The 27,179-nt window shown below is 36.8% G+C and overlaps 3 protein-coding genes across 4 annotated transcripts in view; 2 read left to right on the forward strand and 1 right to left on the reverse strand.

The window, feature by feature from the left end:
* The window catches only part of kctd20 (potassium channel tetramerization domain containing 20), a 9,007-nt gene extending 6,233 nt beyond the window's left edge, over positions 1–2,774 (forward strand). The window contains exons 8-9 of the mRNA XM_079891093.1: positions 76–733; positions 1,007–2,774. Of these exons, the coding sequence (XP_079747219.1) occupies positions 76–344 (269 nt within the window). The 3' untranslated portion in view covers positions 345–733; positions 1,007–2,774. The remainder of the gene's footprint in view (positions 1–75; positions 734–1,006) is intronic.
* stk38b (serine/threonine kinase 38b) lies at positions 796–15,497 on the reverse strand. The gene is made up of 13 exons (XM_079891092.1): positions 15,205–15,497; positions 14,269–14,439; positions 13,165–13,216; positions 11,689–11,811; positions 11,513–11,596; positions 11,188–11,311; positions 9,718–9,872; positions 9,489–9,591; positions 6,011–6,072; positions 5,815–5,932; positions 4,841–5,060; positions 4,416–4,510; positions 796–3,934 (listed from the first exon to the last, which is right to left on the reverse strand). The coding sequence occupies exons 2-13, from the start codon at positions 14,397–14,399 to the stop codon at positions 3,789–3,791; spliced, it is 1,413 nt and encodes a 470-aa protein (XP_079747218.1). The 5' UTR covers positions 14,400–14,439; positions 15,205–15,497; the 3' UTR covers positions 796–3,788.
* A 917-nt stretch (positions 15,498–16,414) lies between these two features.
* cept1b (choline/ethanolamine phosphotransferase 1b) lies at positions 16,415–27,051 on the forward strand. 2 transcript variants are annotated; one of them, XM_079891497.1, is made up of 10 exons: positions 16,415–16,578; positions 17,431–17,543; positions 18,012–18,418; positions 18,548–18,695; positions 18,899–19,040; positions 21,022–21,106; positions 22,338–22,469; positions 22,568–22,726; positions 24,086–24,211; positions 25,006–27,051. In XM_079891497.1, the coding sequence occupies exons 3-10, from the start codon at positions 18,095–18,097 to the stop codon at positions 25,108–25,110; spliced, it is 1,221 nt and encodes a 406-aa protein (XP_079747623.1). In that variant the 5' UTR covers positions 16,415–16,578; positions 17,431–17,543; positions 18,012–18,094; the 3' UTR covers positions 25,111–27,051. The 2 variants fall into 2 exon arrangements, with proteins under 2 accessions (XP_079747623.1, XP_079747624.1); XM_079891498.1 differs by lacking the exon at positions 21,022–21,106 and adding an exon at positions 20,721–20,805 and having other exon boundaries at positions 16,433–16,578.
* Positions 27,052–27,179: the final 128 nt, after the last annotated feature.

Below are 27,179 nucleotides of genomic sequence, written 5' to 3' on the forward strand. Positions count from 1 at the left end.
AATTTGAAGGGTAATGGAAGCGCGACTTATAAGCCCAGATTCCCCGCTTGAGAGGTACGTTGCGGTGTGTCCCAGGTTACCCCACCTGTAAGGAGAAGGTGAAGCGGCGGCCCGGCGGGAAGAACGAGGTGATCTACCGGTTCGTGCAGCGCCCGTTCCTCGCGCTGTCCTGGGAGAAGGAGGAGGGCAAGAGTCGACACGTGGACTTCCAGTGTGTGCGCAGCCGCAGCGTCCCCAACCTCATCACTGCCCTGGGGGAGGGGCCTAACCGAGCCACGCCCACTCCACAGGTCGACGAGTTAGATCGGCTCAACGGCCCCGCCCCTCCTGCCCTCCACCAATGACTGATCATTATGTCACTCTCGTTCATTCATATTCATTATTTCACAATAATTCACTCTTTCATATTGACTCGAGTCACTGATCACTCCAGTCTGTGTGTGTGTGTCTGTGTGTGTGTCTGTTTAAGTGTGTCTGTGTGTGTGAGTGTGTGTCTTTAACCCCTCCAGCCTCGAACACAGGTCTCCGGCGTGAGAGTCAGGTGCTCTGACAAGGAGGCTAAAGACTGCAGGCGTCTGTCGCTAGAGCGCCTATTGAGATCAGAGGAGTGAGGTTTACTCGCACAGCGACTACTAGCTGGCCCCCGTTACATGTGTGTCTGTTTAAGTGTGTGTCTGTGTGAGGTGTCTGTTTAAGTGTGTGTCTGTTTATGTGTGTGTATCTCTTTAAGTGTGTGTCTGTGTGAGTGTGTGTCTGTGTGAGTAAGCATCTGTAAGTGTGTGTGTGTGTGTGACTGAGTGAGTGAGTGTGTGTCTATGTCTGTGTCTGTGTGTGTGAGTGAGTGTGTGTGTGTGTGTATGTGTGTGACTTGATTGACATATTGACTCGAGTCACAGATCACTCGTCTGTTTAAGTGTGTGTCTGTGTGTGTGTCTGTTTAAGTGTGTGTCTGTTTATGTGTGTGTATCTCTTTAAGTGTGTGTCTGTGTGAGTAAGCATCTGTAAGTGTGTGTGTGTGTGTGTGTGTGTGTGTGTGTGTGTGTGTGTGTGTGTGTGTGTGACTGACTTGACTGACATATTGACTCGAGTCACACATCACTCTCTTGGATAGATGACCTTTGAACTTAAAAGTACCTGAGATCTTTTCACCATTGTGTCCTTGAGCAAGACCCTGCCATTACTGTACTACACAATATCTGCTTATTAATAATCAATAACTAAATCACTCGAGATTATTGTGCATTGTTTTAAAGTCCCCCTGTGGTGTAAATCCAGCTTTTAATGTTGTTTATGTGTCTATGTGGTGTTTTTAATCTGCTTCAAGTCAAAGCATGTGTAAATTCATAAGTCGACAGCATTGCTGAGTATTTCCTCCTTAAAACTGCAGTGAACCAAAGACAGTCTCAAAAACACGCTTTGAAATCGCTGGTGTTTCTGACGTCACAAACTACCTTGTAACCAATCAGATCAACGTGTGATCGTCAACCAGTGGATCTCTGAGCTGAGTGAGTGAGTGGAGGCGGGGCTCATTTGCATATTCACAGAACCGCGTATACTAAATGAGGCAAGGGTGTCGAGTTACAGTCAAGATATTTTAAGACATGAACTTTTAACTAAGTAAAAAACGTTTAAATGTGTCATTTTGGTGATCAGAGATGAGATTTAAGGGATAAAATGATTGACAACAGGGGGACTTTAAACTTCATTTTTGTGAGTGACAGGAAGATTTTTTGTCTGTCAGCGCCATCTAGTGTCAAGATGATGATGGTACAGTACAAGATACAGTAGATTAATGTAATAAATATCAGGTAAACCAATTATAAAGCAAACTTTTCAAGCGTTTTATATCATTTGTAAGAGGTTTTGAATAAAAGCATCTGTTCAATGAATGCATGTACAGTCAAGTTTGGTATAAATACGTTTTTTATGCGTTTTTTTGTTCTGCTCACCAAGGCTGCATTTATTTGATCAGAAATGCCGTTAAAAAAAGAAAGAAATATTTTTACTAATTAAAAACAACTGTTTTCTATGTGAATATATAGTAAAGTGTAATTTATTCCTGTGATCAAAGCTGAATTTTCAGCATCATTACTCCAGTCCTCAGTGTCACATGATCCTTCAGAAATCACTCTAATATGAGGATTTGATGCTCGAGAAACATTTCAAAATAAATGGTGCTCAAGAATCTTAATTATTCCAAACTTTTGACTGCAAATGTTATAAAAGTATGTTTCATGACTATTTTTTTATCTTTGTTAATTCACCCAAAAAATTAAACAAGTGAATCAAAAGGCATGTAACTTTTATTGTTTATATTTGTAAACTTTAAATGCGTTTTTGGACATGAAGAGAAGATACTGATACTGAAGATATAAACACACACACACACACACGTCAAACGTCTGTCATTACAAACTAAAAGACGGTTAAATATCAATATAAAAATATTTAACGATGCACTGCATGCTGTAAAGTTATATATAAAAAAGTCTGGAAATATTTTCCAGGAAACTACCGTTAAATTGACATTAAATCAATCGTACCGACACCAGTAAAAACATTCGCTCGTAAAGCTTATGAAGGCACGCGTCACGTGACCCTTACCTTTGACAGTCAAATCTGATGCACATAGAAATACAGCAAAGCTTCAAACAAACAGCCTCAATATCATACTAAAACTACTGCATCAATGGGGCAGCACCCATAATTTGTCATTATAATTCAAAATAAACTGCATGATAGAGTGATTTGTCTTCGCTGAAGGACAAAAATATGGCGTTATAAGAGGGTATGCGTGTGACGTCACCGTGGGCTCAGCGTCTGCGGTTACGCGCACTGAGTGGCAAATATTTTTTAGCGTGAATGCCGCGAAAAAACACCGCGAAAAACACACAAAACACATCTAAAACTGGAAAAGAGCTTTGAGATTGAATGTACAACTGGATTTGACAAGAAATCTGAGGTATATTTTTACATACCGCAGAAAGCTACAGAACAGAGAAGCAAATGGATCGCTGTAATTCGCAGAAATTGGATCCAGGCTTAGAAAGGTGGATTTACAGTTTTCATTTTGTGTCAATATGCTGAATTTAGGGATAAAATCACACCCTATATATTATATATTGTATCGACAACTCATCAATTAAATATTTACCATATTCTGCATAATTTGATGTTTTTAAATAAACACTGACAAAAAAACTACAAAAGTTTTAAGGCTGAACGATATGATGATATATATATAACATTGATATAAGTGATCAAGTGAACAAGTGATATAAGTAATTGCTTTATGTATTTCCCCGGCATCGAAATCAGGCTCATATAAATGTCAGGAAACACGATTCCTGCTGCATATAAATATCCACGGTTATCTTTGGTAAGTTGTAAGAAACACTATATCGAGTCCAACCTTTAGTTTAAACTGATAATCGTTTGTTTTACTGGTGTTTTCGCAGTTTCTCCTATTAAATCCAGTCACACAGAAGCTCTTCTGCCACTCAGTCCGGCTGAGGGAGTGTGTTCCCGCGGGAAAGTGACGTCAATGCATATACCCTCTATATAAAGCTTTAAATACCCACCGCACTTCAGAGCTACAAATGAAGCGTTTATATAAGTGGATTTTGGTATTACATCTGCCAAAACTTACCCACAAAAAGTTCTGATGGCAGAAAAGCATAAATAAAAACGTGTAAATGAAGCAGTTGAAATATCCAGCATTGCAGAAGTGTGGCAGTGTGTTCTTTGGTAGTGTTTTGGGTAGAAATGATAGTTTTCGTGTTTTATCCTCATCGTTTCCCGCTCTTCATGTAGGACGGGATGGCTCCTCTGGCCGTCAGACCCTCGAAGCGCTTGTAGGTGTAGTTGACGAAAACCCAGTCCTTGTTCTTGTAGTCCGACTCCGGGTGATGATGGTTGCTCGCCACCGCCGGACCTCGACACAGCAACAGAACACTTCAGCACTGACAAACTTCAGTTCCATTATCATTTACAAGCTTACGAATAAATCAGTTCATTTGGATATATATAACATTATTTATTCATATCATAAACTTGTTTTCATGACGAATGTGACTCAAGCTGTTTTATTGAAGTTTTTCCAGGGTTGAAACCCTGATTCATGATCAACATTCCTTCTGATGTTCATTCATGTTTATTTGCTATGGCAGCTTGTTTCCGCAACAGAATTTAAAAAATACTTTTTTGTGACTTTATAACACGCAATTGTGTGATAAAGTCAGAATTGTGAGATATAAACATGCAATTCTGAGAAAAAAAGTCAGTCTTTTTTTCCTTAGAATTGGACTTTATAACTAGCAATTGCTTTATATCTCACAATAAAAAAAAAAAGATGTCAGAATTGCGTGATATAAAGTCAGAATTGCGAGTTATAAATGAGTACATTTGTATCTTACTTGGCGGCTGCAGGATGTCCGACTCCGGAAACTCGTCGAAGTTCGACGTGTCGTCGATGCTTTTGATCTCGATCGGGATCGCCGCAGGTCTCTCCCTGCGAACGAGTCACGAAACCCTTGTTAGATCGAATCCTCACCGTTTATTTGTACAGCGCTTTTCACAACACACATCATTTCAAAGCAGCTTTACAGAAAGTGCATGAGTCCATATTACTATTTACAGTGATCTGTTATCAGAGGAAACTGTCTAAGTTATGTATTTCATAAATGTACGTACAAAATCACAGTTAGCGAAAAATATACTAATTTAATCAATGTAATTTAATACAGAAACAATGAGCTCATTGAAGTAGCCTAATGAATACTTGTTTTAGCATTGGTGCATGTTGATTCAGAGTGATTAAAAAACGGTTACGAAGCCAGACCTGATGTGATCGTAGTCGACGCCCTCGAAGAAGCCGTTCCTCTTGATGTCGTCGACGCCGGCCGCGCCGATGCGGTGGTCGGCCTCGCAGCAGAAGCGCAGGATCAGCTCTTTCGCTCGCTCTGAGATCGGCACCTCGGGGGGAAACACCAGCGTCTCCTTCCAGCCCATCACCTTCTTATACGTCTCCTGAGGAGTCTCTGAGCAGAACGGCGGGTAGCCTGCAACAACAGCCATTTTATAGGTTTTACATTAAAGGGGTCATCGGATGCCCATTTTCCACAAGTTGGTATGATTCTTTAGGGTCTTCATGTAAAGTTTGTAACATACTTTGGTTAAAATTCCTCAATGGTTGTGTAAAACAACACCCTTTTACCTCCTCAAAAACAGATCTGTTCAAAGCGACCCATTTCAGTGCATGTCTCTTTAAATGATAATGAGCAACTGCCCATTCAGTCACCCTTGGTGTTTCTGAAGAGCGTTTTTGAAGCCCAAAGTGGGCGGAGCTGGCCGTCGCCATCTTGGCAGCGTCACTCCCGGAAAAACGAAAATGTGTGGCGAGGCGGATTAGCTGAGGTGACGCTAACGCTAGCAGACAAACGGCTAGCAGTGACATCACTCAAGTGGCCACGCCCTTAATTATGCAGAACTTTAAGGCTTAATATAATTTAAACAGATCGACCCTCACAGTCGTCTTAATATCATTTAAACGAATAAGTTATAAAAAAAATCCAAATTAGCTTTATAGACCAAAACCACTTTTAGCCCCAGACTGTAAACATGTGTTTCTGCTGTAAAGTTGGGTATATTAACATGGGGGATTATGGGATTGACTCTCTTCTGCAGCCTCTAGTGGCCAGTGGATGAACTGCAGTTTAAGTCACTCAGTGTTGATTCAAGAGAGAGACAGGGAGGTTGCCGCTTGATCATGCTAAATAATGACACGCCCTCATTTGCATATCATTCGCTTCTTACCAATCAGCATCTCGTACATGATGACACCCAGGCTCCACCAATCGCAGAGCTTGTTGTATCCGGTCTGCATGAAGACCTCGGGAGCGATGTAGTCCGGCGTTCCCACGGTGGAGAAGGCCTGAAAGAGGCGGAGCAACATAACACATCACTTCCTGTGTGCTGTGAACGAACTAACGAACCCGGCGTTATCACTGACCAGCTGCCTCCGGTTTCTCTTCCACGTCTCCGCCTTCCTCTTGGAGTTCATGTGCTGAAACGCTACGAGAAAAAAAACGTGTGAATTATTAATATTTTGAATCTATATTCGTAGGTTAAAGAGAATAGTGATGTCCACACCATTACAATAACGATAACTACAGAGGAACGATATCGTTGGAATCACTTTCAGAATGTTTTTTTTCCAGCAGATGAACGATAAAAACATGGACAGCAAATCAGAATCCATCACAAGAGCTCGAGCATTTAAAGTGACGAACGACAAAACTGCAGCGTGTGCTTAGAAGAAATATATTCCACTGTAATATAGTAAGCATTACAGTCATCGTTATAGTTATCGTCCGCTGGTGTGAATGCTAATAAAGTTATCGTTATAGTTATCGTCCGCTGATGTGGATGCTAATAAAGTTATCGTTATAGTTATCGTCCGCTGGTGTGGATGCTAATAAAGTTATCGTTATAGTTATCGTCCGCTGGTGTGGATGCTAATAAAGTTATCGTTATAGTTATCGTCCGCTGGTGTGAACACTAATATAGTCATCGTTGTAATTATCGTCCGCTGGTGTGGACTAGGGCTGCCCCCAACTAAAGATATTCCTAGTCGACTAACACTCCTGCATTTTAGCGATTAGTCGAATAATCGTTCATTTATGATATTAATATAAAAACTTGCGTATATACAAGGAAAGGTATAGTCCAAGTTGAAGTTTAACACTTCCATATGACAGAAAATGCTAAAGCATGATATTAGCGCGTTCAAAATGAAAATTAAGCACTTAAAACAGAATAGTAAAGCGTTTAAAGTATACAGCGCTTACGGACACAAAAATCAGTGGCCGGAACGTTAGGCTAATTATAACATAAAAACAGCACTGCCTGTGCATTTTAATAATTTATTATTAAAAAAAAAACAGTTTTGAATAAAATAAACTAAAATTCGTTCTTTAAAATAAATTAAATAAACTTATTAGTAACTTAGGCCTAGTACAAAACAAGGCATAAAAACAAAAACAAATAAATACTGTAGCAAAAACGCTGTTTGGTATAAAAATACAGTGGAAAATTAATATCATTTTTATATTGTTCAAAAGGAAAATTAACAAAAACGAACAATTTAATAAATGTACATGGCACATCGCACAACGCCAAAACTTAGAATAAAAAAGAAGGCGGCAAACAAATCAACAGCCTAAGTATTTGATTAAATTGTTTAGAACAACTATATTTAAGACAAAATGTGGAACAAATAATTTAAAGAACACAAATACAAATCAAAAATATCAGAGCAAAGCCGCAAACTGCCATTAAGACGACGGATGAGTCTTGACTTGAAACAACAAATTGCAAACATCAGACTACTTTTTCTTACAGAATAAAAAACAACTTCTGCATTATATAAAAACGAATAAATAAAAATAATATGTATTTATTTATTTGTATAGCCTACCTGTTATAAAAATACCCGTTTTTTTTTTATATATAGCCTAATGGATAGCAAACAGAAACACTACAAAAAGGAAATTAAGCATTCTTACCTAAGCTTTCAATTCGATTTTATTTTTTTCATATTATGTGAGAGGAACACCAGCTTGTCCACATTGTTGGGAAGAAGGGAGCTTCTCGACTTGATCACAATGAAGCCGGCCTTTGAAAAGATGCGCTCTGATGGAGTGGATGTGGAAGGGATACAGTGGAGGCGTTTAGCTGTTTTAGGCGCCGTTCACATATCGCGCCTAAAAACGCGTAGAAAACGCTAGGCGCGCCGCGTTCTCCTTTTTCGAAAGCGCTAGGGCAGTTGCGCTCTGGAGGCGTCTGTCGTTGCTAAGCAACCATCAGCTGCACTCTCCGTTACAGTTGTCACGTGACCTACGGTGCGCTTGCGGCATTCTGAAAAGTTGAGATGTTTTTATCTCGATGCGACGCGGACGCGCTTGGAAAAAACGAGGGGTCTGTGCATATATAAAGTGCGCTTTGGTATACCGCGAGGCACGAGATCTCGTTGATCTCTCGTTGCTTTGATGTCATGTCATACACTGACTGCGCAGCCCCTGATTGCGTAATTTTTTCACGTGATTTTTTTTGCGACTAACCGACTAATGAAAATGTATTCGACCAAGCCCTCTTCATATCGACTAACGTTTAGTCGACTATTTGGGGGCAGCCCTAGTGTGGACACTAATATAGTTATCGTTATAGTTATCGTCCGCTGGTGTGGACACTAATATAGTTATCGTTATAGTTATCGTCCGCTGGTGTCGACACTAATATAGTTATCGTTATAGTTATCGTCCGCTGGTGTGAACACTAATATAGTTATCGTTATAGTTATCGTCCGCTGGTGTGAACACTAATATAGTTATCGTTATAGTTATCGTCCGCTGGTGTGGACACTAATATAGTTATCGTTATAGTTATCGTCCGCTGGTGTGAACACTAATATAGTTATCGTTATAGTTATCGTCCGCTGGTGTGGACACTAATATAGTTATCGTTATAGTTATCATCCGCTGGTGTGAACACTAATATAGTTATCGTTATAGTTATCGCCTGCTGGTGTCGACACTAATATAGTTATCGTTATAGTTATCGTCCGCTGGTGTGAACACTAATATAGTTATCGTTATAGTTATCGTCTGCTGGGTGTCGACACTAATATAGTTATCGTTATAGTTATCGTCCGCTGGGTGTGGACACTAATATAGTTATCGTTATAGCTATCGTCCGCTGGTGTGAACGCTAATATAGTTATCGCTATAGTTATCGCCCGCTGGTGTGAACGCTAATATAGTTATCGTTATAGTTATCGTCCGCTGGTGTGAACACTAATATAGTTATCGTTATAGTTATCGTCCGCTGGTGTGAACACTAATATAGTTATCGTTATAGCTATCGTCCGCTGGTGTGAACGCTAATATAGTTATCGCTATAGTTATCGCCCGCTGGTGTGAACGCTAATATAGTTATCGTTATAGTTATCGTCCGCTGGTGTGAACACTAATATAGTTATCGTTATAGTTATCGTCCGCTGGTGTGGACACTAATATAGTTATCGTTATAGTTATCGTCCGCTGGTGTGAACACTAATATAGTCATCGTTATAGTTATCGTCCGCTGGTGTGGACACTAATATAGTTATCGTTATAGTTATCGTCCGGTGGTGTGGACACTAATATAGTCATCGTTATAGTTATCGCCCGCTGGTGTGGACACTAATATAGTTATCGTTATAGTTATCGCCCGCTGGTGTGTACACTAATATAGTCATCGTTATAGTTATCGTCCGCTGGTGTGAACACTAATATAGTCATCGTTATAGTTATCGTCCGCTGGTGTGGACACTAATATAGTTATAGTTATAGTTATCGTCCGCTGGTGTGGACACTAATTATTCATAGAGTATATTCAAATATGTTAATGAATATGAATTATGTTCAGTGATCAAATCGCTCATCACTCACTGAGGTCGTTTGATTTGCTGTGGTTCAGGTTGCGGTAAAACTCGGTCCGATGCGCTTTTTTGAGGCCCGTACACAAGCCGAAATCTGACAGTTTGACGTGACCCTGAAAGACACACACACACACACATCTGATTAAACAGCCAATCAAAGGCCTCGCTGACAGAGAAGTCCAGCAAAAGCAGAAGCCACACAGGAAGAGGTTTATTGAGTCACTTCCTGTTCCTGAGACCTTGGAGTCCAGTAACAGGTTGTCGGGTTTGATGTCTCGGTGTATGAAGCCCAGCTGATGGATGAAGTCGATGGCCAGAACCGTCTCGGCCACGTAGAACTGCGTCTCCTCCTCCGTCAGGGTGTCTTTCTTCATCAGCAGCGTCATCATGTCACCTGGAGGACCGAGAAGAGTTTGGTATTCCACGTAGGTAAAGGAGTAGTTCAGTTCAGAATTAAAATTTCCTGATAATTTACTCTCCCGCACGTCATCCATGATGACATTCCAGGATGTTTCTCCATATAGTGTCTTCAATGGGGTCCAACGGGTCGAAGGTCCAAATGTGAGTTTCAGTGCAGCTTCAAAGTCTCGACACAATCGTGGCGCATCACAGCTAGTGCAAGACGAGCATTTGTGGTTTAAAAGTATATAAATGTTTATTTTTGTTATAAAATGTCCACTGGTTTGTCTAGATGAGACTCTTATTCCTCGGCTGGATCGTGTCGAGACTTTGAAGCTGCACTGAAACTCACATCTGGACCTTCGACCCGTTGGACCCCATTGAAGTCACTATATGGAGGAACATCCTGGAATGTTTTCCTCAGAAACCTTCATTTCTTTTCGACTGAAGAAAGAAAGACATGAACATCTTGGATGACGTGCGGAGAGTAAATTATCAGGAGATTCTAATTCTTAAGTGAACTACTCCTTTAAGCATCAAAAGCACAATTTGAATGATGATTCTCACAAACAAATCTATGGAAGCTTGTTTCCACCACTGAATAATAAATAAATAATAATAATAATTGTAATAATAATAATAATCTCACAATTCTGACTTTTTTTCTCACAATTGCAATATATCAAGTCAGAATTGTGACTTTTTTTCTCAGAATTGCGAGATATAAAGTCGCAATTCTGAGAAATAAAGTCGCAATTCTGAGAAATAAAGTCGCAATTGGGAGATATAAAGTCGCAATTCTGAGAAATAAAGTCGCAATTGGGAGATATAAAGTCAGAATTGCATGACAAAGTCGCAATTGCGTGTTATAAAGTCAGAATTGCGAGATATAAACTATTCTGAGGTAAAAAAAAAAGAATAAAAAAAAGTGTCTTTATATCTCACAATTGTGAGAAAATATGTCAGAATTGCGAGATATAAACTCGCAATTATTTGTAATAAAGTCAGAATTGCATGATATAAACTCGCAATTATTTGTAATAAAGTCAGAATTGCATGATATAAACTCGCAATTGTGAGATAAAAAGTCGCAATTATCTTTTAAAATGTTTTATTTTGTGGCGGAAACAAGCTTCCATACAAATCTGTACTGATTCTCTGAAAAAAATCAACTCGAATAGTTATTTTGAATCAGTTCAATGAATCATTCAAAAGGTCCTGAAGAAAAGTCTAAAAACAAAAATTTCCAGTTGATTTTCAAAAGGAAGTGGAGTAAACATGAAGACACATGTGAAGTTCATTACACACACCTCCCGGCAGGAACTCCATCAGCAAGTAAAGATTCAGTTTATCCTGAAAACTGTAGAACATTTTCACCACCCACAGACTGTCTGCCTGAACCAAGATGTCCCGCTCCGCCCGGATATGACCCACCTGGGACAGGAAATACAATGAAATTAAATGAAATTAAATAAAAAATAATATTAAAAAAATTAATTAAATTAAAAATAATAAATGACAAAAAAAATAAAATAACCAAATAAAGTAATAAAAAAGAAAAACAGACAAAATAAAATAAAATTCTATAATAAAACAACAAAATAACCTATCTTTAATAAAATAATTCGGCGTCACCTGCTCTTTCTGCAGCATGTCGGCTTTGCGAAGGATCTTCATTGCGTAAACGTGACCTGTGTCTTTCTTCTGAACTAGACGCACCTGTGGACATCAGAAACACATTTGATTTGCATATAACACACACACACACAGACTTTCGTTAGTGTGTCGTTTGCGCTCATTATCATAATCACCTCTCCGAACGCTCCTCGTCCAATCACCTTCAGAGACTCGAAGTCGTCCAGACCCAGTCTGGTTCTCTTCAGACGGAGGAACTCGGTCTCTTTACGAGCGTGCTGGGAGCGCCGCACTCGCTTCTGGAACGCAACACAAGCATTTGCGAATATTTATATACTCGAGGCCCATTCACACCAAGAACGATAACTGTAACGATAACTATAAAGTTTTAATAATTGTTCGTTAAAGAGAATAGTGATGTCCACACCACAACAATAACGATAAATACACAGAGAAGTGATATCGTTGGAATAGTTATAGTTATAATCCGCTGGTGTGGACGCTAATATATAGTTATCGTCCGCTGGTGTGAATGCTAATATAGTTATCGTTATAGTTATCGTCCGCTGGTGTGGACACTAATATAGTTATCGTTATAGTTATCGTCCGCTGGTGTCGACACTAATATAGTTATCGTTATAGTTATCGTCCACTGGTGTGGACACTAATATAGTTATCGTTATAGTTATCGTCCGCTGGTGTCGACACTAATATAGTTATCGTTATAGTTATCGTCCGCCGGTGTGGACACTAATATAGTTATCGTTATAGTTATCGTCCGCTGGTTTCGACACTAATATAGTTATCGTTATAGTTATCGTCCGCTGGTGTGGACACTAATATAGTTATCGTTATAGTTATCGTCCGCTGGTGTGGACGCTAATATAGTTATCGTTATAGTTATCGTCCGCTGGTGTGAACACTAATATAGTTATCGTTATAGTTATCGTTATAGTTATCGTCTGCTGGTGTGAACACTAATATAGTTATCGTTATAGTTATCGTCTGCTGGTGTGGACACTAATATAGTTATCGTTATAGTTATCGTCCGCTGGTGTGGACACTAATATAGTTATCGTTATAGTTATCGTCCACTGGTGTTGACACTAATATAGTTATCGTTATAGTTATCGTCTGCTGGTGTGAATGCTAATATAGTTATCGTTATAGTTATCGTCTGCTGGTGTGGACACTAATATAGTTATCGTTATAGTTATCGTCCGCTGGTGTGGACACTAATATAGTTATCGTTATAGTTATCGTCTGCTGGTGTGGACACTAATATAGTTATCGTTATAGTTATCGTCTGCTGGTGTGAATGCTAATATAGTTATCGTTATAGTTATCGTCTGCTGGTGTGAATGCCTATATAGTTATCGTTATATTTATCGTCCGCTGGTGTGGACACTAATATAGTTATCGTTATAGTTATCGTCTGCTGGTGTGAATGCTAATATAGTTATCGTTATAGTTATCGTCTGCTGGTGTGAATGCCTATATAGTTATCGTTATATTTATCGTCCGCTGGTGTGAATGCTAATTTAGTTATCGTTATATTTATCGTCCGCTGGTGTGAATGCTAATTTAGTTATCGTTATATTTATCGTTAGTGTTCTTGGTGTGAACGGGCCGCTAGTGTGCGTGTTTGTTACCTCTTCATCAGGCAGTCCTTCCTCGTCCATCACTTTCTCCAGTTTTTGCTGCCTGTCAACAGAACGTTCTTGATTACGAGACGCAAGAACCAAATCAGCGCACTTCTCATAATCTTTCTGCAGCGTGCTATACTATAACTCTCAAAATGTGTCGTGTACACCAGAGCACACTGTGTCAGATCACACTCCACATCACCTTTATGTTTAATCCAATATTTATTTTGGCTTTATTTCAATTAACCAAAAATGATTTTAATGTTAAGGATAATAACTCTGACTCAGACATGCATGTAGTGTCAACTTTAGCACAGAACTCTTAATGTTATAAAACACACTGTAAATAAGCAACACAGGAGGAGTGTTTCACCACAGAGGAATGATGTAGCGTCACGCTCGACTGGCGGAGCAGAACACGACTTCACAAACGCTTCGGATGGTTAGCAGAGCGCTAATGAAAACAACGCAAACAGCCTCAAGATCAACAACACTTTCAGCCGCTATACGTTTCAATGGAGACTCAACCATTCTTCAATATACAGTCAAAACAAACATTATTCAGACACCAGAGATCATTTTTGAGTGAGGAGAGCAGAATAAAGTAAACTGTGACATATTATACCCTAATATTCTTCATACAGAGACTACCAGTGACATTTATACACATTTGGGACCAAAACTGACTCCGACACTTTGAGCTGATCATGTTTTGCTGAAGTGTGTTTTCTTTAATTGCTAATGCTCTTTTTACACACAGACTGAACACAATGAAGCATTGCTTGGTGATTGGTTGAGCTAAACTGGTATTATCTAATTGTGTAGTTAAATTTAACAGCTGACAGATATTCAACATAATTCATGTGTGAGACAGTCTAACAGAAGGACGGACAAAACCAGTCAAATATCAACTGAGTTCTGCTCATTTTTTATCACCATTCTCTAAACTATAGCGAATAAACTGATAATGTGAGAAATGTTGAAGGCGTCTGAATCAATTTTTGGTTTGACTGTAGTTCTTCAGATCAGAGTTTTGGAGTCTATAATGCCATCATTTTAAGTGTGATTTGAGAATCAGAAGCTCTTTATGAAGTGTCTGTGTGTTTATACCTCATTTCGCGCTCCTCGTGTTGGGATATGAGGTTGCTGTAGAAGTTCTCCAGAGTGACCTTGGCCATGGTCACCCGCTCCTTCGTGTGGTTGCTCATTAACGAGCTGGAGGCGTGGCCTCGGGTCGCCATGGTTACCGGCTGCTGTTCTGGAACAGGTTGGGATGTAGATCTGCAGGCGTTTACAAACACAACATGATTTACATGAGCTGGAACACACACAACAAACTCTAGCGCTGCAGTCAAGGTAAAACAAGGTATTACCGTGGTACAACAAAACTTCTAGGCCACTATTACAATATCAGCTTTTCCTCATTTATACTGAATAATGTCTTCAGTTCAGCCTGTCTGTGGCTCTGTGTCAGTGAGACAGACAGTGGAAAAGAACAAATGTGACCATAAAAACATTTGGCAGAAGTTGTTCAGACAGTCTGTGGTCTAAAGCGCAAACATAGAGACGTTTAAGAGAGGGAATTCAGACTCAGTTTCAGGAACAATAGTGCTATTATTATCATCATTTAACCAATTATTATTTAACCAACATGTTAACAGTGAAGCAAAAAATATGAATAAAAAATAATGTACTTTTACTTTGAGCTAAATAGCACTGTAAATGAAGTGCAATTACAAAATGTACTGATTTTCATGAAAAAATTTAAATATAAAAATAAAGAAAATAAAGACATTTCAAACACTTAAATTGACGTTTTAAAACAAAATGGCTGTGGACATACCAAACTGCTTCAACCACATAAGAAAGTGCGCATAAATAAAGTAAAACATGCTAATGCCATACTTGCAGAAGTTCAGAACATATAATTATGGCATGAGGGATGAGGGGGCGGGGCCAGACTCATGACGTCAGCGGAGAGCGTTCCACCGAACACGCTAAACTTAACGTTTAAAACGAAATAAAACTCTGAAAAGCGGCACCAACCTGATATAAAGTTCCTCAGAGTTTTTCTTTGGCTGTTGAAGGACGATATTTCCCTCGACACGTTGTCTCTTGGCAAACAGACATGAAGCGACTCCCCCAAAAAAGAAAGAAACGGGGAAAAAAACGGGAGAAATGTACGAGTTTTATAGACACGCTGAACTAAAGACGGAACGCAGAGATGCGTTTGTGTTTATCTGGACGGAACTTCATCCAGTGACAATAAACATGCAACTCTTCTGTGTTAGTCTGATGTGATGACGATTTCACCAGAAAGAGATGAGAAGAAATGAAATGACGCTCCACCCCTAAAGAAAGAAAGAGAGAGAGAGAGAGAGAGAGAGAGAGAGAGAGAGACAGAGAGAGAATTCTAAATTGTTCTTAGAACTTCTTTCGCAATACATTGAAACAATTGTCATGTCAAAAAAGAACATTCTGAATTGAATTGAATTTGAATTGAATTGAATTGAGACAGAGATGAGATGAGACTTTTTCGCACTCTAAAAATACTTTATACATTTAATCTATTTTTTTTAAATATCTGATATGTATCTAAATGTAACTTTAAAAACATAGTAAATATAAATAATTATTATTACATGTATTTATTTACGTATAGTTTGTTTTTGTCATTAAAATGTAGTACAATAATCAAAAACTATAATTATATACTATAATATATTACAAATCAATACATTTTGAAACAAATCAAAACCATAAATAGAGATTCCAATGTGTAAAGTTTCCATGAAAAACTGCAAAAACTGCGCTTAAATCTGGCAACTTCCAAAAGTAGTTTAATTATTATACTTGCCCGTTACTATATTGATAAAGTCAAATGGAAAGAAAAATTCCACATTTTGAACAATTTAAAATTGATATTAAAATATATTTAGAAAAAAATCCAACTTTTTTAAAACAACTGTTTAATAGTTTTTTTCTGTAAAATTCCCATATATTTCTCTTTATTTCTTCGTTTTTTCCCCTTTTGTTTACCCCTGACATGTACCGTATGGTTATATGTCCTGCTGTTTGTAAATTATGTTTTGTTCTTATTAAAATGCAATAAAAAATAAATTAAAAAACTTCCAAAGTAGTTTAATTTAATTACGCGATTCTTCTTCAGTGCTCGTCCTGCGCGCTGGCTGCGCCTCTACGACTATCTAGAATCATCTCTGCGCCTGCGCAGTTCCTCGCATCTACGACATTCTTTGACGCATCTTGTGGACCTGCACCGGAAGTGACCGGTGTTGGACTAGCAGTTCCCGCTAACCGGACCGGGGGAACCGACACCAGACTCGAAACATCAGGATCCCACCGGGCCGAACGGATAGATCGTGCATTTCTCCGAATCTAGAGTTTATCTGAAGTTAGTGGGTGAGTTATGCGACCGGAATATTAAAAGATCGAATAAACATCGAACTGGACCGGGACTCGAACCCTGAACCATATTCACCGGACCCGAGACCCCCCGTGACACTGAGATATATCAGCGATTTGACCCGTTAATCCCGGAATCGCTGAAGCATGCAGACAGATTAAACATTCACTGTGCATAATAATGAGCTTAATTAACATACTAATATTCATCATTATTATTCTGGTTTCGGTAGCATGACAACTCTTTAAAAAGTACCATGGTATCAGATCGTAATATAATATGCCAAGTTATTTACAAGACGCTTCACAAGAATACCATGGTACTGCAGAATGACCTTATTTATGTACCATGGTATTTACGTGTTTATGTTGTAGTCAATTTTAATGAGTGGAATCTTAGTGTGCAGTTAGTTCTTGGTAGTGTGTATATGGGTTTGTCGGTAATTTTACTCTGATTTGTATTCATAAGTACCCTGGTAAACTCATTAAATATCTCATGTTTCTTAAGAGTTTTGCTGTCGTATTTTCCAAATAGTAAATTTCCTACTGTAAATCATTGCGTAAGTATGGAAGCTTGTTTCCGTCATAGAATAAAAAATAAATGAAAAAAATCTGTTTTTTCCCCCCTCAGAATTGAGAGTTTATATCTCAGACTTTAAATAGCAATATCAAGTTCGTATCTTACAATCCTGAGGAAAAATCTCGCGTTATTATATCTCGCAATTCTGCCTTTTTTCCGTCAGAATTGTTACTTTTTTTAAAATATATATAAAAAAAGAAGTTTTTTAAAGTTTCCATATGCCATGTTTAAAATATTATCCTTAACAAGTTTTTTGTTCTGTTTCGTAGCGGCAGTGAGGATCAGGAAGTGCATCGCTGTTGGCCGGCGTGACGTGCGCTCGAGAGGCTTTTGTTTGGGGGCGTGGCCTGTTGGCGTCTACCAACTCACGATTGGTGAACAGGTGAAATTATTTGCATTTTTTTTTATAAAATTCTGCAGTGGTGCTTTCAGTAGGGCTACACAATTAATCGCAATGAAACCGCATGCAATTTGTAAATGCTGCTCCATCTGAACACCAGAGGGCGTCTCTCACACTCTCACACACACACGCCCGCCCCGCAGAATTACAATAACACACATCATTCCAGGAAATCGCTGTATCTGAATTAACAGAAGATTGAAACACTTGGATTGATTAAACATGACTAATAAACAAGAGGTTCATAAATGCGTCTCATATTTGGAAAAAAGTGTTGCTTTTTCATATGCACGTTATAAGCGACTCAAACTCGCAGTGCTTTCAGATGGAGCAGCGTTTACTGAGCCGTACGTCACTGACAAGCTGCGCACAAAAAATAATCGCAGCATTTGCGATTTCATGTAAACTGCCAGCAGCCATACTTATAGCCATGAACTTATCTGTTTGAAGGTGCCTAGCCATCCTGCTGTGGCTCTGTGGGCGCGCAGTGGGCGGAGTCAGGCTCAGACTCGGGCTGTGATTGGCTGAGAGTGATGAGTGGGCGGGGCGGGGCCAGTAGCCGCGAGCGGGGACGTGGCGTGGATTCATCATGCTGGTTCGCTCCTAGCGCCCTGCGGCGACTGGTCGAGCTGCCGGCGCCGGTTCTGTCACGCCACCAGCTGAAGCGTTTAGAGGAGCATCGCTACAGCAGTTCGGGACACTCGCTACTCGAACCCATAATGCAACGCTACTGGGAGTGGCTTGTCGGCAGAATGCCACCCTGGATCGCGCCCAACCTCATCACCATCGTCGGCCTGGCGACCAACATCTTCACAACACTGGTGCTGGTGTATTACTGCCCGACTGCAACCGAACAGGTACCGACGCAATCGCTCTAGCGTAAAAACTGTAAATTCGGACGATAAATTAATTTTTAAAGGGGGAGAGTAAATCATGGGCTAATTTTCATTTTTGGGTGAACTATCCCTTTAATGGCACGCATTCAGGCTCCTCTCTGGACGTACCTCCTGTGTGCCGTGGGCCTGTTCGTGTATCAGTCGTTGGACGCCATCGATGGGAAACAGGCCAGACGCACTAACAGCAGTTCACCACTGGGGGAGCTGTTCGACCACGGCTGCGATTCGCTCTCCACAGGTGACCAGTGCACACTTTTACTTCACTGTTCTTTTTTTATAAATCTAGGATTTGAGATATATATATATATATATATAATCGAATTGGGAATCGAAATCGAATTGGTACATCTGAATCGATACCCAGCTCTAGTAACATGTCCTGTGTGAATAATTCCCTTGACTTCTGCAGTGAAGTGTGTATTAACGCTTTGTTTCTCCCAGTGTTTGTGGTGTTGGGAACCAGTATAGCGGTTCAACTGGGCTCTCACCCAGACTGGATGTTCTTCTGCTGTTTCGCTGGCATGTTCATGTTTTATTGTGCCCACTGGCAGACCTACGTCTCCGGCACACTGCGCTTCGGCATGTAAGTAGAACATCCATCCATGCAAATCCACAGATGCTAAATTACATTTTATGTAGGGCTGCACAATATATCCAAATATTGCAGATGTATATATAGATATGCATATCTCAATGGCTTTCAATAACTGGGGTCATGAACAAAAGACGAAGAGAAAATCACTCGCTGCTCTCGGCTGAATAACTTTTGTAGCTTTAATAAGAATCAGTATATATGTGTAATTCATAAGTGAAAACAAAGCAGTGTTTATTTTTACATTTGATTATTCAGTTTGTGTTGTTAAATAACCCTAATGTAGGAATAAAATAACACTTCTTATATACAGTAAAACACTGCTGTTCACTGGCAGAAGTTTAGGGATGTTTTACTGTCACAAAAAGAATGTGAAACACGTATGTAGGTCATATAATTTTAAACATATTTTAAAGATAATTTAAGTTTATTTTACACACTTTAAGCATTATCATATCGAATATCGCTTTATTTAATGAGTTATCGCATATCACATTTTTCTTCAATACTGTGCAGCACTAGTTTTATGGTTTATTCTGGTGTTGAGCGGCTGCATTCGCTGCTGTTTGGAGGATTTCCGCAGGAGAAATACAGTCATTTTAATAGGAATAAATGCTATTGTTATTTTTGCATGAAAGTGAAAGATTTCCCTGCACAGATTTTGCAATGGTTTCATAAAAGACAGTTCACCTTTTTTTGCACATGATATTTCGCTAATGTGGACGCACCTTTTGTTAAGGCAAGACACTACAGGCAAATATAAATATACACACACTCACACACACACATACATATATATATATTCTTTTTCCAGACTAGTGAAATGAAAATATGCAAAACACACTTTGAAGTGTTTATTTTATTGGACTTTATCTATTTGCATCTGTATCTTTAACGGCCGTTTTCTCAAAATGAGTTTTGTTCTGCACTTCAGAAGCACTTACACACACCAAAACTTACAGTTTTATTCCTATCTATATCCTGATGAATTTTACTGAGGAGTTTGTTCATATATATTTGTCTTAAAATTTTACGATATTTTTAATAACTCTTGTGAAAATGGTGAAAAATGTTTGTTTTTTTTCCTGTATTTTCTGAGTGATGAAAAGAGAAATTCAAAATCCCTTCTGTAAAAACCTTTAACTCTAATATGTCTACAAAATCAAACAAGAATTATGAGCCTGGCTTTATCCAATGTTCATATTTATGTTCTGCAAATGTATGCATAGTTAATTAGATAATGCCTTATTTGCATATTTAAACAGAACATTTCAGAAAACTTGTAATAGAAAAAACATCTGTGATTTTTAATGTAATCTATAAATTAGTATAAATTATAAATTATTAATGTTTTTCTCCTATTGAATGGGGTTTGTTCATATATATTTGGCTTGAAATTTTAATAACTCTTCTCTTTTCATCACTCAGAAAATACAGGAAAAAAACATTTTTCACAATTTTCACAAGTGTTATAAAAAATGTTGTAAAATTTCAAGACAAATATATATGAACAAACCCCTCAGTAAAATTCATCAGGATATAGATAGGAATAAAACTGTAAGTTTTGGTGTGTGTAAGTGCTTCTGAAGTGGGTCTTGGAAGTGATTTTGTATGTTTATTGTCAGTAATAGACGATGTTTGAAGCCTGTTTTGTCACTGTCCCGTGGGCAGATTTGATGTTACAGAACTGCAGATCTGTCTAGTGTTGTTGCAGATGTTTACGGCTACGGTCGGGCCCACGTTTTGGAACGAAACGGTAAAATCCAGCGCCGAACGGCCAATCAAACGCGAGCAATGCACCAATCAGCTTCCTGAAACACTAATGAACCTCACCATTGATTTCAGTTCAGATCCAATCACTTCAGATCATATATCTGTGATAACTGAAGCCAATCCTGCTGTGATCAGCGCGCGTGTGTGTGTGTGTGTGTGTGTGTGTGTTTGCTCTAACATGGCTCTCTCCTCCGCTCAGCATTGATGTTACAGAAGTGCAGATCTTCATAATTCTCATGTATTTACTGGCTGCTGTTGGCGGATCGGCTTTCTGGCAGTCTCGGGTAATTCACTCACGCGCTGAATCTGTTTATGATCATAACATTAACTTGATAACATAATATAACATAATAACATAATAACTTGAGCTGTGTGTGCTAACCAGAAATAACAACTATTTGATCAGTCTCGTATAACAGTTAGCTTGCATAAATACCTTCACATTATTGTCATATCTTTGTCTTTTAAATAATGTGGTATAATAATAATAATAATGATAATAATAATATATTTGCATTATACTGTATAATGTATTTAAATAGTAAATACATATAGTTGCATTTATTTAATATAATACTTTGTGTATTCTATTACAGAATACAGTGTGTAATTTAAATAGTTAATAATAAATTACGATGTAAATTATAATGAATGTACAAATTCTATATATTTTATATTATAAAATAATAAATTATATAATGCGAATGTATTATAATTTAAGTACAAAAGATATATATTTATTAGAAATTATATAATATAAATTATAATGTGTGTATAAACTATATATTTAATATTATAATTTAGTATACTAATAAATTACAATATGTAAATTATAATATACGTACATAAATTCTATATATTTAATATTATAAAATAATAAATTACATAATGCGAATGTATTATAATTTAAGTACAAAAGATATATTATAAATTAATATTAATTATATAATATAAATTATAATGTGTGTATAAACTATATTTAATATTATAATTTAGTATACTAATAAATTACAATATGTAAATTATAATGTACGTATATAAATTCTATATATTTAATATTATAAAATAATAAATTACAATGCAAATTTATAATTTAAGTACATAAACTATTTAATATTTTTATTAATATATTACTGATACATTATATAATGTAAATTATAATGTATGTGCATGAACTATGTATTTAATATATAAAAAAAATTATATGAATAAATAATGTAAATTAAAATATATGTATATAAATTCTATACTTAATATTATAATATAAAAGAATATATTAATAATAAATAACAATGTAAAGTATAATAATGTCTATACATAAATTCTATATAAAATGTGTAAATTCTATATATATTATAAAAGAATATATTAATAATTACATAATGTAAATTATAGATTAAAAACTGTATAAATAATCCTTTAAAATAAGGTATTATATAATAATGATGTATATTATTATATGATATATTTAAGCTTTTTGAACTGAACTGTTTCTCATTCTCTTGCATTCAACAGATTCCCGTCATAAACATCCAAATGAAAATAATTCCAGCACTTTGCACGTTTATCGGGGCGGTTTTCACCTGTACCAATTACTTCCGAGTCATATTTACAGGCGGCGTGGGGAAAAACGGCTCCACGATAGCGGTACGTGCCTGAGCTATACACTATATTTCTGACATACAGTATTATATGACATGTCTTGTCACTTCATCGGTGTGTGTGTGTGTGTGTGTGTGTTTCAGGGTACGAGTGTTTTGTCTCCCGTCCTGCACATCGGCTCTGTTATCATCCTCGCTATGATGATTTATAAAAAATCATCCGTCCTGCTCTTCGAGAAACATCCGTGTCTGTATATTCTGGCCTTCGGCTTCGTATCGGCCAAAATCACCAATAAATTAGTGGTGAGTGAAAGACCTAAACTCAGTGTTATTGTAGTATTCATATATATATATAATAAATTATACAAATAATGAAAATATTTAAAATAATGCACATTAATTTGATAATAATATATAGTATTAATACATATGAAATATATATTTGTATTTAAAATATTTATTAAATAAATACTTTGTAATGTAATGTTACATTTTTAATGTAATTCATATATTAATAAAAATTCATAATGTAAATGATATATAATGTATGTACATTGTAGATGTACATTTGTATTTATAATCAATTATTCAAAATATTTAAAAGGATGTATATTAATTTGATAACAATAATGTATAGTATATTATATACACTGAATGCAAGACATTACAGGCTAATATGTTTGTGTCTATATTTTTTTTTCATGCACTAGTAAATTTTGAGATTTTGGGCTATTTGGCTTTTCATAAAGTGTTTTCTTTTTCCAGACTAGTGAAATGAAAACATGCAAAACACACTTTTAAGTGTTTATTTTATTGCATCTTTATCTTTAACGGCCGTTTTCTCAAAATGAGTTTTGTTCTGCACTTCAGAAGCACTTACACACACCAAAACTTACAGTTTTATTCCTATCTATATCCTGATGAATTTTACTGAGGGGTTTGTTCATATATATTTGGCTTGAAATTTTACAAAATTTTTAATAACTCTTGTGAAAATGGTGAAAATGTATTTTATTTTTCTGGCTTTTGACAGTTTTTTCTGCTTTCTGGAGTTTTGAAAAGAGAAAATCAGTAAAAACCTTTAACTCTAATATGTCAACAAAATCAAACAAGAATTTTGGCTTTGGCTTTATCCAATGTTCATATTTATGTATTTAACAAGTATTAAAAGTTTATAAATCAATTTAGAAAACAAAAAATTAAGGCCTTTAAAAAGTATTAAATGCCATTTTCCAAGGTATTAAATTTTGTATCATCTTTTCATTATGTATATTTGTCCAAAGGATTGTATTAATTTGTCAATTAATTCTCGTGTGCTTCGTTCCCACCTTTCTGAATTATGATGCATTGATAAGGAGTTATCACAAACTAAGACTGTTTAGGTGTGCTAACTTACAATCAATGTATAGTAAATGTTAATTAAAGTGTCGCCGATGTAACGGTTAAAACTTTAAGTGGCGACGATGAGGCCTTAAAATGTACGGAAAGAGTCTTAAAGGTATTAAATTGAACTCCATGATTCCTGTATATACCCTGGTTCTGCAGATGAATGCAAACCAATATGCTAGTGGCGAGTGACAACTCAGTGTTGTTGTAGTAGACTCTATAATAGCTTTTGAGTGTTATTTCAGTGTTTTCTGTTGTACTTAACTTGAACTGCAGGTGGCTCACATGACCAAGAGTGAGATGCATCTTCACGACGTGGCGTTTCTGGGCCCCGGCCTGTTGTTTCTCGATCAGTACTTCAACAGCTTCATCGACGAATATCTGGTGTTGTGGATTTCTCTGGTAAGATCACATGGTCTCAAACATGGCCTGAAGTTACTCGTCACAAACAGTGTTGGGGAAACTTACTCTAGTAATGCATTCAAATATTGCGTTACTCCCAAAAACGTAACTAATTGCGTTACTTAGTTCTAACTTAGTTACTTAGTTAGAAAAAGTAACAGATATTTTGTTGTAAATTGAAAAAGTAATGCGTTACTTTACTAGTTGAAAAAGTAACCTGATTACGTAACTCAAGTTACTTGTAATGAGTTACTGGTTACTTATTTGAAAAAGTAACTTAGATATTTTGATGTAAATTTAAAAAGTAATGTTACATTACTAGTTACTTGAAAAAGTAATCTGATTACGTAACTCAAGTTACTTGTAATGAGTTACTGGTTATTTATTTGAAAAAGTAACTTAGATATTTTGATGCAAATTGAAAAAGTAATTTTACATTACTAGTTACTTGAAAAAGTAATCTGATTACGTAACAAGTTACTTGTAATGAGTTACTGGTTACTAATTTGAAAAAGTAACTTAGATATTTTGATGTAAATTTCAAAAGTAATGTTACATTACTAGTTACTTGAAAAAGTAATCTGATTACGTAACTCAAGTTACTTGTAATGAGTTACTGGATACTTATTTGAAAAAGTAACTTAGATATTTTGTTGTAAATTGAAAAAGTAATGCATTACATTACTAGTTACTTGAAAAAGTAATCTGATTACGTAGCTCAAGTTTCTTGTAATGAGTTACACCCAACACTGCTCGTCACGTCTGCTAATCGCTCTTTACTGTGTGTCCATCAGATTCTCTCTCTCTTCGATCTGGTGCGCTACTGCGTGAGCGTCTGCAACGAGATCGCGTCTCACCTGCGCATCTGCGTCTTCAAAATCAAGCCGAGTGACCTCTGACCTTCCTCATGCACTTTCATCCTGCTACTGTTTCTCGTCTGAGACTTATTTAAACCATTCTGCACTTAGAATAATGCAGTTCTTCATCGCCAGTGAATGAACGAACAAATAAATGAATGAACGAACTTCACCAAGTCACTTTTCTTTAGATGATTATTTTAAGAAGTGTTCGGATTACCCATGATGCATCGGTGCTGTCTGGGTCCGTATTATCGTTTTAACGCTGCGTTTAAATTGGATTAGATCAATAATGATTTCATCGCTGCTAATAATAATAATAATAATAATAATAATAATAATGATGATGATGATTCACCCTCGTTGTTTATGTACGACTGTATTTTGTGTTATTGCACCCCTACGCTCCAATAAACGCTGACCGTTGATCGTTGCACGAAGACGTCGCTCCGTTCAGGTGTTTCTCTGAAAGATGTTTTGTTCAGATTTAGATTTTTTTGATTCGGCCCCGAATGAGAGATTTCACAAAAATCGTGTCTCACGCTGTGCCTGCTGGGTGAATCGCACAACCACAGTTTCCTTCTCTTAAATTAAAAGAAAGACGTAAGAAATGATATTGTTCAAGAGCATTGAAAAAGTTGTGAATGACATTTTCCTGATATAAATAAATTCCCATTACTGTAATACAGTAATACAAGCATCCTATATAGAAAAACATTTAAAATATCACTGTCAGTATGAATTAAATTGAGTACAATACATACTGCCATTATGTGTACTTAAAAATGTACAATTTAAATAAAATGTACCATTTTTTTTTTGCAATAGAATTGAGCTTAAGTGTAAATAAAATGGTAATAGTCCTAGTAAATTCACCTCTTTTGTTAAATCCAAAATCTAATTTCTTATTTATTTCTTTTGATTTAGTGGCTAAAAATCTGACCTGGACAGAAGTCGTGAGATTCACCCTGTTTTACTTTGCTTCATTCTGCATTATGAATCTATTTGCGGTCTCGGAAAGTTCGAAGACATTTTAATGCACTTGCGTCGTCGACCTCCTGAATAACGAGTTTTGGCGTTAAATTATTTAATCTGAGATTGTATGTTGAATTTCTTGAATCAGATGTTAATATTCAAGACGTTCGTTTGTATGATAATTCATCACTAACGTTCATTGCTGAAGATGTTTAAACCCAAAAGTACAAAAAAGTATGTAACAGTCGTGTCAGATCATGAACCGAACTGTTAACTGATTAGTGTTGGTTTTTACTTCTGAATGTTTCACATAACAGTTGCCTTAAATATTATGACTTGGAAAAGTTTTGAACTCTGCATGTTGATCTGGTTGTTTTCCTGAATTCTTTATTTCTAAATGTCCCTCTCAGGCGAATAATATGAATAAAAAATAAATAAAGTAAATGATAAATCGTAGTTTGTAGGAACAGCTCGATGCTGCCACCCCGAAAAAACAAGTTTAAATGACTTTTGCGATAGTTTGTGCAATTGATGTTATTAATGTTCAAATGAATGCTCTTTTATTTGCAGATGATTAAACTCTTGATAGTTGAGGAACTGGTTTAGTTTCACTGCTTTCGTCATGAGCTGCTGCTGATATCGTGGATTCTTAAAGTTTCTCGACCTTCACCTCCAGTATGGGATTAAATACGTTTGCGTTTGTGTATTCATCTCTTGCAGTATGAAACTTTGTTCACACTTATTCATAAGCTTTGATTCTGTCGCTTGTTGCCAAATCCTTTCACTTTAAAACGGGACAACAGATTTAAGCACTCATTAAATCTTGCAGATGGAAACGTCCAATGTTATTTTTGTTTGTTTGTTTGTTTCTCTGAAGACATACTCATCCAGTCAGTATTTTTAGTGATGTTAATCGCCTGTTTCTGACTAACTGTTGATTTGATTGTAACATTGCTCTGATTTTTGAATAAATGCTCCTGTAAAATAAAGATTGCTATATTTATGATACCTGGTGTTTTTTGTTTGTTTGTTTTGTTTTTAAGTACTTCAGCAAAGGTTCACTTACCCAAAGCCTAATTAAGATGTAGTAGTATAGCTATAAAGCTGGAATGGAACAGAATCTTTGGAGAAATGTA

Source organism: Squalius cephalus (genome assembly GCF_949319135.1).
Source record: "Squalius cephalus genome assembly, chromosome: 13".
In the NCBI taxonomy this organism is placed as follows: Eukaryota; Metazoa; Chordata; class Actinopteri; order Cypriniformes; family Leuciscidae; genus Squalius; species Squalius cephalus.

What these genes read in the sequence shown, in the direction of transcription:
- stk38b (XM_079891092.1), bottom strand. Translation starts at nt 14,399, where the DNA reads ATGGCGACCCGAGGCCACGCCTCCAGCTCGTTAATGAGCAACCACACG. An exon ending in GACGAGGAGCGTTCGGAGAG is followed by an intron (nt 11,597 to 11,688) that starts GTGATTATGATA and finishes TGATGTCCACAG; the next exon opens with GTGCGTCTAGTTCAGAAGAA. An exon ending in ACATGCTGCAGAAAGAGCAG is followed by an intron (nt 11,312 to 11,512) that starts GTGACGCCGAAT and finishes TTCCTGTCCCAG; the next exon opens with GTGGGTCATATCCGGGCGGA.
- cept1b (XM_079891497.1), top strand. Translation starts at nt 18,095, where the DNA reads ATGAGTGGGCGGGGCGGGGCCAGTAGCCGCGAGCGGGGACGTGGCGTG. An exon ending in GCCCGACTGCAACCGAACAG is followed by an intron (nt 18,419 to 18,547) that starts GTACCGACGCAA and finishes GCACGCATTCAG; the next exon opens with GCTCCTCTCTGGACGTACCT. An exon ending in CGGCTTTCTGGCAGTCTCGG is followed by an intron (nt 21,107 to 22,337) that starts GTAATTCACTCA and finishes TGCATTCAACAG; the next exon opens with ATTCCCGTCATAAACATCCA.